We start from the raw sequence: 12,178 nt of genomic DNA, 5'->3' as shown, positions 1-12,178 counted from the left end.
GTGCAGAAAACCTCAATAAACCAAAATGCGTCTGACTAGTTCCATGCAGCAGCACAGTTCTACATTGGTTTTGAATCATATGCTCACTTTGTGTGGAAGCTATTGAAAAAAAGAGAGAATTTTCCACAATTTTTGGAAATATTGATATAAAACGAAGGGTGCAGAAAATCCCAAAAAATGAGGTGTGTCTAAATAGTCCCATGCAATAGCACTGTTCTACACTAATCTGGCCCCAAACCCTCAAAAATATGGTTAGGTATTGAAAGAAAAAACAGAAGTCTTTGTGGAGGGTTGTCCTTAGTGAATATCTGAATATCTGTTGAATTTTCCAACATGAAACTACTGTAACTTCACCGCAGCGTCTTGAGTTCTACTTTCAGTCAGATCGTCTCTTCCCTGTCTGTGTTCTCCCTGTCTCTAGGTCAGTGTGGGCTCTTCTGTTTTAGGGTTCAGTTTGGTCCCGTTCTCTGTCTGTGCTCGCGTCATGACACTCATCACCATCAGCCTGGCTTCATGGTAAAACTAGACCACCGCTGAAGCTTATCTGTGTTTGTTGTCTGTCTTCCTGCTATTTATTTGTTTCATTGCTATTTATTATTTAATCATATGTTTAATTACATGGTCTCTCACTTGGTTTACCAGCCTTTTCCTTATTTTATTTGTTGTGTATGTAAAACCTCTTGCACACTGAAATTCACCACATACAGTATTATGTATTTGTACTAAAGCAATGTGAAGCACTGTATACCATCCTTAATTGTGTTTGAATTTATTCAAAGAAACAAGCACACATGGAAATTACAGTAAGACAGGTTCATATTTGTCAGTCTAAATCTGTTGACTAATCTAAAATGATTTTCTGCTTTTTTGTAACTGTATAAACATATTTATGACTGCTAGTTCTTGTTTTAAATTTGTATTCATTCTTTATGTGTAAATAAAATAATAATATTGCATTATTTTCTGTATTCTTGAACTTTACTTAACTTTAGACAGTTCCTTTTGGCAGCCAGTTACTACTGTTATATAAAATAGCAGTAATACAGGAATTGTTTAAATTACAGTCTCTTGCTTTGTAAAGAGTTGTTCTTGTGGAAAACGTACCTTCACCGTTCTTGTGGCAGAGGAAGGGGAACTTCTACACATTTCTAACCCAACTATGTTTCCATTCTCAGTCAAGAGAAATTCTGTGATGCTTGCCTTGGTTTTCTGTTCCCCACACTCAGCCTCCCCTTCCATGAGCTCCATCTTCCTCTAACTTGTCTGATTATTGCTATAATGTCAGCTGCACCTAGTTTTGTCAGTCAAAATATCAAGCAAACTAAGTTACACTTTGAACCAAAACAGACCTTACATGGGGTGGAAGTCAAGGGGCAAGCAGAAGATCTTATGTCCTCTGATATCTCCACTACTTCACCCTTTCTGTATTTTTTTTTTTTCACTGAGCTGTTGCAACATCTACAGACAAGTTTGACTGTTCAGAGCTCCACAAACTGCATGAGAACCTGGCTGCTTCAGTTCCAGTGGTAACTAATGGTTCTCCTGTAGAGGGGAGTTCTGTGGTTCTTGTGCCGTCCTCCTTGTTTTGGGGATTGTGGAGTGTAGCGATAAGAATTGTAATTCGGTTGCTGTTGGACTATCCAGTCAAAGTTCCTAGTTTGTCACTTGGACAGTCTTGCATCTCACTGTCCCACCAAAAAACTGAGTAGGTGCGCTGCCTGTTCATCATTTTTATTGCATGGTATGGAGTTGGGAGTGATCTGCAAAACTATCAGACACTTTGTTATTTCCTATTGCAGTCTGTAGTAATTTGACTCTCTGTGATTTTCTGTTCCTTTTACTTGGAATGATTGTACAGTTTACATGTTTTAGTGGATTTGAGAAAATCCTAAATATTTGAGTTTATAATTATTCCACCCATGAAAACAGTTCACCCTATACTAGACTGATACCCTGTTCATGGGGACGTCCTGCAGCTAGTTTCCAGCTACACTGCAATACTGACCAGAATGAGCAGGTTCCACAGCTGGAACCAGCATTTGTCAGAATATTGCACGAGAAAGTGAGGATCATTTCCCGACTTAGCAATTAGTCATTTTGCTTTCAGTTTTGTTTTTTTATCAACAGTTTGATAGGGACCACAGAAATTTTCGTAAGAATAACGTATGATCAACATGTTAGACACATAAAACCGCCCAACTCCCATTTTTTCCTGAAGGTGGCACTACTGCTATTAGTAGCCTTTAGTAACTCCTCGTAATGTATGTGTACAGGTTTACTTGCAAGATAATGTTCATTACTGAGAGGTTAATTATTATTTTCACACAGATCCTTTTTTTGCAAACAACCTTTAATAAACCTAAGAATTAGAGGTTATTTTCACTTAGGTGTCCCAACAAATCGTCTTCTTAAAAGCTTCTTTTGTTCCCCATGGCAACTACAGTGCATCTGGGGTCAACTTTGAAAGCTCTTCCCTCTGCTTCCGGGTCAAAGGAAGGTCATCAGCACATTGACAAAGATGAATGCAGCGCTGGTAAGAGAGAGAAATAGCATCCTTATTTATTTACAGACCAACAAATAAGGTTGTGCATGCATATACTGTATAAGTTCCATCAAAACTTAAACTAACCTGTTTCAGGCTTCCTTTTCCAGTACACAGCAAGTAGACAGCCAGTACTGGTACCGCCAGGCCGGATGACAGCGTCATCATCCAGCCCAGCACATTAACCCACCCCGGGTATGTGTAGGTTCGGTTAAATGTCAGGGGCTTGTAATTGGCCAAGGCGCCAATTAAGGATACCTGGGGAAAGAAGGACATTATGGAATAATTTAAATTAACACATAAATTCAGCACAGATGCAGAAGATATAATTTTTATGCACCACATGGTGGAATACAGTAAAGTCCATGCACAGCTGTTTGTGCACGCAGGAATCTGTAAGATAATCAATACGTTTTTGTGACAGGTAACCAAATTGGTAGAGAAAGGACAAAATAGCAGACACCATGTATGGTTTGGGAAAGTATAATATAAAATAAGTGTGCTTTAAGTATGAAATGCCTCTTGGCTCTTGTGCTCAAGCCAGCAGCAAAAGGTGTCCACAACAGGACCAATAAAGCTGGCTCATTGTAATTTTCTGATGTAAAATCTGATTTCGTATTAGTAATTATGGTCATTATCAATGATCATTATCCATGTCAACAGAGACTAGCTAAAAAATCAGCCAATAAGCACAGCATCATACTGATATATTTTCAACTGGATTAATTAGAATCACTATGGGTCATACATGTGTGGAATTAACAGTGTCATCCTGTTTAAAAACTGTCAGAACCACTAATGAGAATAAGAGAGGAACTCACTGTGCATACTAGTGGTGTCAGATAGCGCCAGCAGAAACTGAAGAAGCGGCTGGGTCTCACTCCTGTCATGTCTTCAATTACATCACACATGCGCTCCGCTCCTGGAAGATGGAAAGGCACGTTTTCTATCTGGCGTAACTAGAGTAGTATAGTACTTTATTCATGTGTCACATTTAAATGTTTCAGATCATCAAAAGTGTGAAATTTGGCCGACTTTGCAAAATTGTTGTAGTTCATGGTTCATGGTCATGCCACAGCATATCAATAGGATTCAGGTCAGAACTTTGATTAGGCCACTCCAAAGTTTTCATTCTGTTTTTCTTCAGTCAGAGGTGAACTTGCTGGTGTGTTTTGGATTATTGTCATGTTGCAGAATCCACGTTGGTTTCAGCTTGAGGTCATGAACAGATAGAGGGACATTCTCCTTTTGTTAAACCGCAGAATTCATAATTCCATTAATCACAGCAAGTCTTTCAGGTCCTGAAGCACCAAAACAGCCCCTGACCATAAAACTATCACCGCCACCATATTTAACTGTTGGTATGATGTTCTTTTTCTGAAATGCAGTGTTACTTTTACAGATTTAATGAGACACACTCTCCAAAAATTTTCGTCTTGGCTCCCCATCCCTTTCTTATGTCATGAACACTGCCCTGATCGACAGGTAACTCCTGGGAAAATTCATCAATGTTTCATGTTTTCACTTATTGTGGTTCGCTGGAGTCCCAAAGGTTTAGAACCTTTTCCAGACTGATAGAGCTCAATTACTTTCTTTCTCATTTGTTCCTAATTTTCTTTGGATCTCAGCATGATGTCTGGCTTTTGATGATATTTTGGTCTACAACACTTTGTCAGGCAGGTCTTATTTAAGTGATTCATTTATTGAGGTGTGACAGTAATCCTTGACTAGTATATATTATTGTTTGATTATCTAAAACATTTAAAAAACTTAAAACAAGTAAGAAAGCACTTTTCCAAACCACTGCATATACAGCATAAGGACTTTCATAGAATTTACTGCAATTAATTATTATTTACCAAATATCCAGCCCATTATCAGACACTGAAGACTAGAGAGGAAGAGTTTGGAGGATGCATTCGTGCCATAGTAATCAAACACCTGCAGGACATAAATCCCACCCTGCAGAAAAAAAGGCTTATTCAATTATAGACACAAATCATACAACAGACCACAATATGTTGAATTTATATTTGGTTCTCTGATTACCTCTGTAACCATTAGTATACTCATGCTGAAGCAGAAGAGGCTGAAGACCAGCAGTAAAAGTTCTCTACGTCCAGGTCTACGCAGCACAGTGGGAGCCAGGTCAATCACTGGCATTATCACCCCCTCCATCATAACAAACTAGAATTTATGCATCAGTTAACAGTTAATATCTGTTTGTTTGTGTGTGTATTTATGTGTGTGTGTGTGTGTGTGTGTGTGTGTGTGTGTACACATTTTGATGCCACCTGTGAATCCAGGCCAAGCAATATAATCATGATGAAGAAGCATATCGCCCACAGCTGGGGTAAAGGCATCATGGCCACTGCCTGAGGGTACGCAATGAATGCCAGACCAGGACCTGTAAGAAGAAAAAAGTTATTCATGTAGCCACAAGCATAATTTATTTTGAACTATATTGATTACTCGTATTGTTTGTTTTATATAGATACTCCCAAGCCATTATAAGTACAGTACCTGACTCTGCAACTTCTGCAATGCCAACATTGTATTCATGAGCCATGAAGCCCAGCACTGAAAATACTGCAAATCCAGCCACCAAACTGGTAGCAGCGTTCAACAAACAGAGCCAGAAACAGTTCCTGCCAGAGAGGTTTGAATTTAGGATGCTAATTTGGGGATATTAAAGGGGTGTGGTTTGATTTAAGATTTTTGGGGACTGACGGGTTCTAAATCATACCTGTAGCAGTTGTTGTTGTATGGATTGTAACTCCCCAGTGAAATCAACACTCCTCCACCCACACCAAAAGAAAAGAAGACCTGAGTTACAGCCTCCATCCACACCTGCATGAAAACACACAAACCTATTATATGATTTCATTTTATTATCAAAAAAAAGAATTTTAAAAAACTGGGTATAGTGAAGGCAAACTCCACCCACTAAAGGTCCAAGCAATGATTCAAACTAACAACCATGGGGTTTGTGAGATTTGCATTTTATGTCGGAAAAGTTCTGGTTTGAATGCTTTAAAACTGACAACTCATACAGGCTGTTCAAAGTAACCTGGGGATCTAGAAGTGGGGTGAGTTCAGGCTTCAGATAGTACACAATCCCCTGCAGGGCACCAGGTAGAGTCAACCCTCTGATCAGCAACACCAGCAGCATCACGTATGGGAAAGTGGCTGTAAAATACACCACCTGAAAATAGAGATCCAGCATTTAAGGGTTAATCTGGAATTCACTGTGTTGCACCCCAGACTCTCTAACAGCCTCCAGGCTTATACTGGATCTGCTCATTTTAACTAAAGATTTCTGAGATGGGCACGTCTGATTTCCACTCAGCCAAAGAGGCAAACGTTTCCACACATTTTGTAATATAACTGTGTCACGGCTCGGACCGTGGATGATGTGCCAGGCTGTAGTTCCATGGATTCCATGTGGTTGCCCCTGTCACATTGGTAGGTTGGTAGGTCGGTAGGAGAGTGAGGCGCAGAGTACTTGATTATAAATACAAACAAAAGCGGCACAAGGGCTAAAACAAAGGAAACAAAGGATAAACAATTACAGACCCAAAGGCATGTGGCAATAAGGCCAGGAACATAAACTGGAACAAACCTAAGGTGAGTTATGTGCATGTCCACATCATTGTCGCATCCCATACTGGGTTCTGCTTCATGGTTCTTATGGAGCTGGGATGGATCAGGACTCCATAATCATGTGCAGGAGCACCCGTTGTGCTTAACCCTTAGCCCATGGGCGTCACAGCCCCTGATTATCTGACTGTCTGCACCTATTGTTGTGGCCCCCTCATTTTTAGTCTTTGTCGGGTTATTGAATGTTTGTCAATGTATTGTGTGTCTTTCTTACAAGTTACAAGTTTCTTACAACTTTCCTGTCTGCTTTCATTGTGAAAGTTTCTTCCTGTCTGCATCGACCCTGTCTCACTCTGTCTACATGCTCAAAATTAAAATTCTTGTAGTCATTGAAAGTTTACTATTGTTTCATTTTTACATTTGAATACTAAACACCAACCTTTCCTGTAGATTTCACACCTTTCCAAATGCAAAAGTAACAAATGACCCACATTGCAATGGCGCAGAGGAGGATCTCCCACCGAACACTGCCCAGTTTGTCAATGCCACCTGAGATCGCCAGCACACGCCGTCTGGAGATACGTTGTTTGTTAGAATATCTGGAATTCTGTTTGCATTCTCAGTGTCCTTAAAGCTTTCTTCTGTGTTTGATTTTATAAACTTACTCCCAGAATTCAATTGCTGGAGATGTCAAACTGCTGTTTATAGTCTGGTTATATTTGTTCAGTGCATCAAAGTCCTCACAATTTTCTACAGGAAGTGAAATATATTTTAGTTCATTATTCTTAATTTCTTGAAGCTGTTGCACTACTGTTATGTTGCTGTTGTTACCCATGCCAAGGTGTAGTCAGTGTTCATACCTGTGTTCCAGGTGTGGCCACAGCTGGCCCAGGGCAGTTTGGCGTAGAAAGAGAAGCACAGGTACAGAAGTGCCCAGGCAAGGATGACGATGTAAGACATGCAGTTATAGACCCTCATTATAACACCTGTGTAGCCAATGCCTTAGAGAACAACAGTACATTTGTTTCTAATGAATATTAGGCTATCTTCTTCAAATCTCCATTTAACAACATTTTTACAACACCCATATAGCCTATATATAACAGCAATAATACCACAAGCCCTGAAACCTTCACTGTGTTCATATATTAAACTTTACATAACTTGTATGTCAACAGCAAAGAAATAATTTCATTGTACAGAGAAATTTAATTTCTTCCATATACATGACAATAACTACTATGAATCCTTGAATTATTGAATATATTCAACAGATGAGAAATGAGAACAGATGAGAAAGATGAGAAAGTTTCTTCCCCACTCACCCTGAGCAATTGGGCACAACTTCTCCCAGCAGGTGATGCTTGCTTGCTGTGTGTACTGACCCATTGCACTCTCCAGAAGAAACAGGGGGATCCCACAGGTCACCACGACCACCACGTAGGGCACCAAGAAAGCACCTTGAAAATAAAATTCATTACAAAGTGACATACGTTTTAACAGATTATTTCTTATGTTGTCCATTTGTGTGTTCATAAGGTTAGAGTTGTGATTATAAAACATGATATTTAAATGTTCATACATTATGGCATCATATGCCATACAGTCCTTGTGGTATAGTATATAGCAACAAGATTAGTGTAAAATAAAGCAGTTCAATATATCTCAGTGTATCTTGTACATAACTTAGACTTACCTCCACCATTTCTGTAGCAGAGATATGGGAATCTCCAAACATTTCCTAATCCAACTATGTTCCCTGCGACAACCAGGAGAAATTCTATATTGCTATTCCATTGCCCTCTTTCCTTAATTTTCTTTCTCCTACCCTTAACCTCTTCACAGTTTACAAGTTCCATCTTCTTTAGTCTGGTCAGATTAAAGCTTCCTGTCCCTGATCTCAACGCTGGCTTTTCCAGTCATGACTATGAACTCAATCTAAGAAACATCTTAACTAAATCTACTTGTGTTCTAGGTGTGATCACAGATTGCCCAGGGCAGTTTGGCATGGAAGGAGAACAAAAGGTGTCTGTAATATTAATGTAATAATTTAATTGCAATATCAACAAACTGAATTAATTGAATTGTTGTTGCTTAATTTTTACATTTAAAATGTTGGTATCTGAAGCCCTTCGCTTTAGGGTCATATTGCTCGGTTCTGTTTTACCTAGATGTTGTCCTGGTGTCTGTGTGTGTTTGTGTGTGTGTTTCTTTTGTGACATTGAGAAAGCAAACAATATAATGTGGAAGGAAAGATTGTTCATTAAACTTTGTAAATTAGTCATCTCAGGCCAAGTGTACAGATGGTTCAGGAATTTTTGGCAGGTAAGAACACTTCAAATTAGAGTAGGGAAGAGCTTTTCGCAGAAATACCCAGAAAATGCAAAGCCTCAAGGCAGTACAGAGAGTCCTTTATTATTTTCTACAATGATAAATGATGTTTTTTGTATAGTTTTGTGAGATGGGCACGTCTGATTTCCACTCAGCCAAAGAGGCAAAAGTTTCCACACATTTTCTAATATGTGTCACAGCTTGGACCGTGTATGATGTGCCAGGCTGTAGTTCCATGGAGTCCATGTGGTTGTCCCTGTCACGTTGATAGGTCGGTAGAATAGTGCAGCGCAGAGATGGGACATTTTGGGAACCAAAGTACTTGTCTACTTTCATTGTGAAATTTTCCTCCTGTCTGCATCAAACCTGTTTCACTCTCCGTCTAAGTCAACATGCTCAAAATTAAAGTTCTTGTAGTCATTGAAAGTTTACTATTTCTAGTTTACTACTGTTTGATTTTTACATTTGAAGCCTAAACACCAACCTTTCCTGTAGACTTCACACCTTTCCAAATGCAGAAGTAACAAATGACCCACATGGCAATGGCGCAGAGGAGGATCTCCCACCGAACACTGCCCAGCTCCTCAATGCCACCTGAGATCGCCAGCACACGCCGTCTGGAGATACGTTGTTTGTTAGAATGTCTGGAATTCTGTTTGCATTTCCAGTGTACTTAAAGATTCCTTCTGTGTTTGACTTAAAAAACGTACTCCCAGAATTCAGTTGCTGGGGAGGTCGAGTTGGTGTTTATAGTCTGGTTATATTTGTTCAGTGCGTCAAAGTCCTCACAATTTTCTACAGGAAGTGAAATATATTTTAGTTCATTATTCTTAATTTATTGAAGCTGGTGCACTACTGTTATGCTGCTGTTGTTACACATGCCAAGGTGTAGTCAGTGTTCATACCTGTGTTCCAGGTGTGGCCACAGCTGGCCCAGGGCAGTTTGGCGTAGAAAGAGAAGCACAGGTACAGAAGTGCCCATGCAAGGATGATGACGTAAGAAATGCACTTATAGACCCTCATTATAATACCTGTGTAGCCGATCCCTTTGAGACAAAAAGTACATTTATTGTTTCTAATGAATATTAGGCTATCTTCTTCAAATCTCCATTCAAAAACATTTTTACAACACCCATATAGCCTAACAGCAATAATACCACAAGCACAGAAACCTTCACTGTGTTCATATATTAAATTTTACCTACCTTGTATGTGGACAGCAAAGAAAGAATTTCATTGTACAGAAAAATTTAATTTCTTCCATACACATGACAATAACTACTATGAATCCTTGAATAAATTGACCTGAACAGATGAGAAATTTTCTTCCCCACTCACACTGAGCAATTGGGCACTTCTCCCAGCAGGTGATGCTTGCTTGCTGTGTGTACTGACCCATCGCACTCTCCAGAAGAAACAGGGGGATCCCACAGGTCACCACAACCACCACGTAGGGCACCAAGAAAGCACCTTGAAAACTAAATTCAGTACAAAGTAATATATACATTTTAACAAAATCTTTCTTATGTTGTCCATTCGTGTGTATATAAGGTTAGAGTTGTGTTATGAAACATGATATTTAAATGTTCATACATTACTGCATCTTAAACCATACAGTCCTTGTGGTATAGACTACAGTAAAAAGATTAGTGTAAAATAAAGCAGTTCAATATATCTCAGTGTATCTTGTACATAACTTAGACTTACCTCCACATTTCTGTAGCAGAGATATGGGAATCTCCAAACATTTTGTATAATTGTGAAAAAAATCGAAATGTAGTTCAGTTTCAATTTTATTTGTCATATGCAAGTAAACACAGGGAACAACATTACAGTAAAATGCAAGTCACTGCTAAAAACTGCTAAAAAGTTTTAAGTTTACAAGGTAGAAAGAAAATAAATTGGCAATATCAAATTTGTCACTTCACAAGAAGTCATAAGTTCTAAGTTTACAAGAAAATATATGATATGTGAGATATGAAGAAGTAAGACAGTAACAATTTTCATGTGGGAGGGTAGAACAGGCAGATGAGGCAAACTGACAATACTGAGCAGCAAGTAAATGACAGTTATAGCACGTAGAGTGTAGATGCACGTTCCAGTCAGTATTTAAGTGTGTACGTACAGTTTGTGTGTGAGTAACACAATGTGGGTGTAATGTTGGTGTTCAGGTGTTGCTGTGGAAAAGTAAAAAAAAATGAGGGTAAGTCCTATAGTCCAAGCAGCTAGATTCAGTTCTTAAATGGTTAAATCCTAATCAATTTCAGGCAATTACGACTTTAATTTGTATAAAATTGAAGGTGAGGAAAACCTCAATAAACCAAAATGCGTCTGACTAGTTCCATGCAGCAGCACAGTTCTACATTGGTTTTGAATCATATGCTCACTTTGTGCGGAAGCTACTGAAAAAAAAGAGATAATTTTCCACAATTTTTAAAAATATTAATATAAAATATGGTTAGGTATTAGGTAAAACAGAAGTCTTTGTGGAGGGTTGTGCTTAGTGAATATCTGAATATCTGTTGAATTTTCCAACATGAAACTACTGTAACTTCACCGCAGAGTTCTACTTTCAGTCAGATTGTCTCTTCCCTGTCTGTATTCTCCCTGTCTCTAGGTCAGCGTGGGCTCTTCTGTTTTAGGGTTTAGCTCATGTCTTAGTTTGGTCCCCTGTTCTCTGTCTGTGTTCGTGTCATGACACTCATCACCATCAGCTTGGCTTCATGGTAGAACTAGACCACCGCTGAAGCTTATCTGTGTTTGTTGTCTATCTTTCTGCTATTTATTTGTTTAATTGTTATTTATTATTTAATCATCTGTTTAATTATATGGACTCTCACTGGGTTGACCAGCCTTTTTCCCTTATTTCCTTTTAGAGTATGTTCTCGGCCCTTAAAACCTCTGAAAACAGCCTCATCACAAACCTCATCACAACCACCATAAAGAGCACAAGAAATGTCTGTTTATTTGTCGTACAAACATATTACGTATTTGTACTAAAGCAGTGTGAAGCACTGTGTACCATCCTGAATTGGGTTTGAATTTATTCAAAGAAACAAACACATGGAAATTACAGTAAGACAGGTTCATATTGTGTCAGTCTAAATGTGTTGACTAATCTGAACAAAATGATTTTCTGCTTTTTGTAACTGTATGAACATATTGATGACTGTAAGTTCTTGCTTTTAATTTTTATTAATTCTAGTGTTCTTTATGTGTAAATTTGAGGAGTCCAAGAATTAATTTTTTTCTGTATCCTTGAACTGTACTTTAGACTTTTAGTTCCTTTTTTTGCAGCCAGTTACTACTGTTATATAAAATAGCAGTAATACAGGAATTGTTTAAATTACAGTCTATTGCTTTGTAAAGAGTTGTTCTTTTGGAAAACATACCTTAACCGTTCTTGCAGCGGAGGAAGGGGAACTTCTACACATTTCTAACCCAACTATAAAATATCAAGCAAACTAAGCTACACTTTGAACCAAAACAGACCTTACATGGGGTGGAAGTCAAGGGGCCAGTGCTAAGCAAGCAGTAGATCTTATGTCCCCTGATATCTTCACTACTTTAGTTAACTTCACCCTTTCTGTAATATTTATTTAGTTTATCATTGAGCTGTTTTTACATTTACAGACAAGTTTGACTGTTCAGAGCTCCACATACTGCATTATTACCTGGCTGCTTCAGTTCCAGTGGTAACTAATG

At 38.6% G+C, this 12,178-nt stretch overlaps 1 protein-coding gene across 1 annotated transcript; it reads right to left on the bottom strand.

Annotated features, from left to right (window-relative positions):
• Positions 1 to 2,331: 2,331 nt before the first annotated feature.
• LOC114776978 (sodium- and chloride-dependent GABA transporter 2-like) lies at positions 2,332 to 8,106 on the bottom strand. The gene is made up of 14 exons (XM_028966905.1): positions 7,839 to 8,106; positions 7,468 to 7,602; positions 7,003 to 7,143; positions 6,808 to 6,892; positions 6,582 to 6,714; positions 5,613 to 5,747; positions 5,289 to 5,392; positions 5,066 to 5,190; positions 4,837 to 4,949; positions 4,592 to 4,729; positions 4,402 to 4,504; positions 3,364 to 3,464; positions 2,630 to 2,800; positions 2,332 to 2,530 (listed from the first exon to the last, which is right to left on the bottom strand). The coding sequence occupies exons 1-14, from the start codon at positions 7,999 to 8,001 to the stop codon at positions 2,438 to 2,440; spliced, it is 1,740 nt and encodes a 579-aa protein (XP_028822738.1). The 5' UTR covers positions 8,002 to 8,106; the 3' UTR covers positions 2,332 to 2,437.
• Between the last annotated feature and the right edge of the window lie 4,072 nt (positions 8,107 to 12,178).

Source organism: Denticeps clupeoides, unplaced genomic scaffold (assembly GCF_900700375.1).
Source record: "Denticeps clupeoides unplaced genomic scaffold, fDenClu1.1, whole genome shotgun sequence".
NCBI lineage: Eukaryota > Metazoa > Chordata > Actinopteri > Clupeiformes > Denticipitidae > Denticeps > Denticeps clupeoides.
Note: the sequence above shows the minus strand (reverse complement) of the source record. Positions and strands in the feature narration are given on the sequence as shown.

What these genes read in the sequence shown, in the direction of transcription:
- LOC114776978 (XM_028966905.1), bottom strand. Translation starts at nt 8,001, where the DNA reads ATGGAACTTGTAAACTGTGAAGAGGTTAAGGGTAGGAGAAAGAAAATT. An exon ending in GTTGTGCCCAATTGCTCAGG is followed by an intron (nt 7,144 to 7,467) that starts GTGAGTGGGGAA and finishes TTGTTCTCTAAG; the next exon opens with GCATTGGCTACACAGGTGTT. An exon ending in TGACACCACTAGTATGCACA is followed by an intron (nt 2,801 to 3,363) that starts GTGAGTTCCTCT and finishes TTCTTTCCCCAG; the next exon opens with GTATCCTTAATTGGCGCCTT.